We start from the raw sequence: 5335 nt of genomic DNA, 5'->3' as shown, positions 1-5335 counted from the left end.
AAAAAAAAAAAAAAAAAAAAAAAAAAAAAAAAAAAAAAAAAAAAAAAAAAAAAAAAAAAAAAAATAATAAAAATAAAGAATAAATACTTTTCTGTATATTATACTAAGCTTATACAAAAAAAAAATACATATACATATATATATATATATATATATGTATGTGTGTATGTATGTACATATGTACTTAATATATTTCTTTTAATATATCTTATCTTTTTTTTTTACGCTCTTCATCAAATTTCATTAATATAAGAAAAAATGGATTTTTTCCAAAATTTTGCACATATTTTAGTATATACATATATATATAGATATATAGATATAATATATACATATGTATATATGTGCATAAGTTGATTTATTATTATTTTTCTTTTTCCCGTTATTATATTTCGTTTATTGCGAACCGTTGTGTGTAGCACAATGGAAAATAAGTATAACATGGGATATACAAAATAAGTAAATAATATAATACACCTAATATATATATATATGATGCTGTGATTATTTTTTTTTTTTATCACATATTAATATCATATACATGATTAATATATATATATATATATTTATTTATATGGAAAGAAAAACATTCCATATGAACGAACTTCGAACTTAAATTTTTTTTTATATAAACTTAAATAAAAAGATAGGCATGTAAGAAAGTATAATTTCACTATTGTTTTCGATAGTTTGTAATTATTAAATGGTCCATATAAGAGTTTTCTTATAATAAATAAATAAATAAATAAATAAATACATATATATATATATATATATATAGTAGTATTATTTTATTTTATTTTATTTATTTATTTTTTTTTTTTTTCTTTGATTGTACACCATATTTTATATGTACAGTTGATTCATTTTTAATAAATGAAGAAAAAATGAAATGAATTCCATATAAGAATATTTGTTTTGTAAGTCCTAAGTTGTTTTTCCATACAATGATAAAGATGCATATTAATGTATTTTATATATATATATATATATATATATATGTATTAATTTTTTTTTTTTTTTTTTATTTCATATGAGTAATCACTAACAATTATAGTGTCGTTTAAAAATATTCAAACACCGGAATAATCACATAATCTTTTTGTTACTACAATAATTTTACACTTTTATATATTTCTAAATATAATTTATTATAAGGAAAATAATATGTTTTTATTACATTAAAAAAAAAAAAAAAAAAAAAAAATGAAATATATACAAAATAATCCTCACATGATTTTATATATTAACATCAGTATAATAATAACTGTGATATAAATGTTAGGAGAAACTTAATTTTTCATGTAAACATAAAAATATTAAATCAATGTTACATGAATAAAAAAAGGAAATATATTTACACTATAAAGATATAAATAAATAAATATATTATAATAAAACTATTTGGGTTTTATTTTAATAATAATAAATAAAATGATATTTCCCGAAAATGAAAAAATGAATGTCATGATACTTTAATTTTTATACGAATAATAATACCTACATATGAATATATTATATATATATATATATATATATATATATATATTATATAGTTTATATTTTATTTATTTTTTTTTTTCTTCTTGATTTCCCCATTTGGTTACTACTACTAACAAAGGTGGGAAATTTTCCTCATCTTTTAATATTTATTTATTATTATTTTTATGTAGTTTAATTTTTTTTTTTTAAGCCTTATAATATTATGATAAGGAATACATAAAAAATATATTCCAATATTATATATAAATATAATATATATATATATATATATTATATATTTATATAATAATATAATAATATTTATGTAAATAAAGAATTATGGATTCGAATATCCAATTATTTAAAAAAAAAAAAAAAATTCTCAAAATATTTTCCCATTGTTCGTATTATTATTTTTTTTATTTTAAAATAATTTTAATTTTTTTACATGTAAAATTATATATATATATATATATAAATATTTTTTTTTTTTTTTTTTTTTTTTTTCCTGTATTATTTAGATTATTTATACTCCATAATTTTCTTTAACTACTCTTATTTTTATCCTTTTTATTTTTCTGTGACCCCTATTTTCAATATTTTTTTTCCTTTAAATTTCTTTTTTACATATATAAAATTACGTATTCCTATGTATACATATATGTATGTATATATATTATATAATATATAATGTATATATATATAATATATATATACCTTATACCATATATAGATAATTTTTCTTTCTTTTTAAAATATATATGTATTTATATATGTAAAAAGTGTTATTTCCTTTTATTATATATACAACAAAATATATATATATGTATATTATATATATCCCTTCTTTTCTGTTTTATTTTTCATTATTTACATTTTTTTTTTTTTTTTTTTGTATATATATAAAAAACAAAAAAATATATATTATTGTGTTATAATATAATATATATATATATATATATAAAGTTACATAATTATTATAATATATAAATAAATATGTATATTTATAATAATATATATGTATATATAATATTTTGCATATATTATTTGTAATATATATATATATATATATATATATATATATATAATATTTATGTTATATACATATATTATAAAAAAAAAAAAAAAAAAAAAAAAAATATATTTTTATATATTTAAAAAAATAAGATTTATATTTTATATATTTCTTTTTTCATTTCATTTCATTTTTTTTATTTTTTTCCTTTCACCTATTCACATTTTCCCCATTTTTACATTTTTCGTATTTTTCCATTCTTATATATTTCTATTTTTTTATTTTTCTTATTTCCTTTATTCTTCAGTTTTCCTTTTTCATTATTGTATTATTTTTATTTTTAAAATGTATAAATTAATAAATAAATATATAATATAAATATGAATATAAATATAAATATAAATGTATATATAAATATATAAATATATAAATATATAAATATTTATAAATAAATATATATATATATATATATATATATATATATATATATATATATATATATATATTCTTTTTCTTTTTCTTTTTTTTCATCTTCATTTCAAATGAAATAAAGATATTATTATTATAAAGTATATATATATATATGAAAGTAAATATAATAAAGTTATTCTTTGTTAATTATATATTATTATTATTATATATATATTATAAAAATATAATATTATTATATATGTGTTTTATTTTTATTTTTTTCTCCATTTATTTTATTCATTTTCCATTTATTTTCCCTAATTTATTATACTTTTTAATTAACTTTTATTAATTATCATATTATAATATCATCTTTTTATTTTATAAGCTAACTTTATATTATCCATATAATATATTTATATGCTTAATAGTAAATATTTTTAATATTATGTATACACAGAGGAAATATTATTTTTATTAATAATATATGGTATGAATAAGTATATAAATATATATACATATACATATATATATATATATATATATATATATATATACATATATATATATGTGCTTATGTTTATATTTATAAAGCATCTTATACATATTCTTATATACTTTTCATTTTTACTGTTCATTTTTGTTTATGGTTTATTGTTATTTTGGGAAGGGAGATAAGTAGCTATTTTTATAGAGAAAGTGTTTTTTTTTTTTTTTTTTTTTCTTTTTTCTTTTTTCTTTTTTCTTTTTTTTGTATTGAAGGTTTTTTACTATTTTATTTTTTTTTATTTTTTTCTTCTTTTTCATTTATAATATATTTACATATATATATATATATTTATTTATTTATTTATATTCAAATAAATATAATATATTTAAGGATATATAAGATGAATAACGAAATCGTAAATTCTACAATCGATGGGGTCCTGAATACAAAATTGCATATACAAAACATTCCTCCACATATTACGGATGTACATTTAAGGTCATTATTAGGTAATGTTGGATTTATTAAAGACATATGTTATTTTAATAAAAGCAAAAAACAAATGAACAATAATAACTTTGCTAATAAGAAGATTTATAACACTGCTTTGGTTACATTTAATACACATGAAGAGGCCTTAAATGTTTTGAAAAATATTAAGAACTTAATCGATACAAGTGGAGAAGAAAGAAATATTGATGCTAAGTTTGCTGTTCCAAATGTAAGTATTAACAATAATAATAATAATAATAGTAATACCTTTTTTCAGAAAAATAATATGAACAATACCAACTTTTCACAAGGATCTACGAACTATGGAAGTAATTACAATAGCGAGAATTTCCAAGGAAATAATAATATGAACAATTATAATTTTTATAATAATAATAGTAGTAATAATAATAATAATAACCAAACGAATACTCAAAACAATTTTATGAATAGAAATATGAAAAATAAAAATATGAATAACAACAACAATAATAATAGTAATAATAATATGATGATGAATATGAACTTTAATAATAATCCACAAATAAATAATAATCCTATGCTGAATCAGAACAATTTTATGCTTAACAATAATAATAATTATAACAACAGTGCTAAAAATGGAAATGATATATATAGAGATGGAGAAATGTCACCAAACCACTTAAACAATAACAATAATAATATTAACAATAATAACAATAATAATAATAATAATAATAATAATAATAATGTTATGTTTAAACAAAACAATTCTCATCTAGCTCAAATGTATCAAGCAAATGATAATTCTTTAGAAGATGTAGAAAATGTTGATGGTTTAAGTTTATGGGAAATGTATAAAGATAAAAATAATAATATTTTTTATTATAACAATCTAACCAAGCATAGCCAATGGCATAAACCTGTTCACCCAAACAAATTATTCCAGTATAACAATAATGAAAAAACAAAACAAAATGGACCTAGTGGAAGTAACCTATTTATTTTCCATATTCCTAGTGAATGGACAGACCTTGACTTATTCCAACATTTCTGTTGTTTTGGTAATATTATATCATCAAAAATTCAAAGAGACAGTACTGGAAGAAATTCAGGATTTGGATTTGTAAGCTATGACAATGTTATTAGTGCTCAACATGCTATTCAATTTATGAATGGTTATTTTGTAAATAACAAATATTTGAAAGTTCAACTCAAAAAAGGGGAAACTGTGGAAAATACAAATTCGTAAGTGTATATATATATATATATATATATATATATATAGCTAAAATTTTAAAGAAACAAAAAAACAGCTAGCCAAGAAAAAAAAAAAAAAAAAAAAATACATAAAAATAAACATAATTATATGTTAATATTATATACATTTGTAATTTTTTTTTTTTTTTTTTTTTTTTTTTTTTTTTTATAAATTTTTATAAGAAAAAAAAAAAAAAAAAAAA

General features: G+C 15.8%; 1 protein-coding gene across 1 annotated transcript; it reads left to right on the top strand.

Annotated features, from left to right (window-relative positions):
• Positions 1-3798: 3798 nt before the first annotated feature.
• On the top strand, positions 3799-5124 carry PRSY57_1235300 (clustered-asparagine-rich protein; the record flags this gene model as incomplete). Its single annotated transcript, XM_012908771.2, has 1 exon — positions 3799-5124. One exon carries the CDS (start codon positions 3799-3801, stop codon positions 5122-5124), a length of 1326 nt encoding a protein of 441 aa, XP_012764225.2.
• Between the last annotated feature and the right edge of the window lie 211 nt (positions 5125-5335).

The sequence above is a fragment of the Plasmodium reichenowi genome, chromosome 12 (genome assembly GCF_001601855.1).
Source record: "Plasmodium reichenowi strain SY57 chromosome 12, whole genome shotgun sequence".
Lineage (NCBI taxonomy): Eukaryota > Apicomplexa > Aconoidasida > Haemosporida > Plasmodiidae > Plasmodium > Plasmodium reichenowi.
This window is presented reverse-complemented; position numbering and strand designations above follow the sequence as displayed.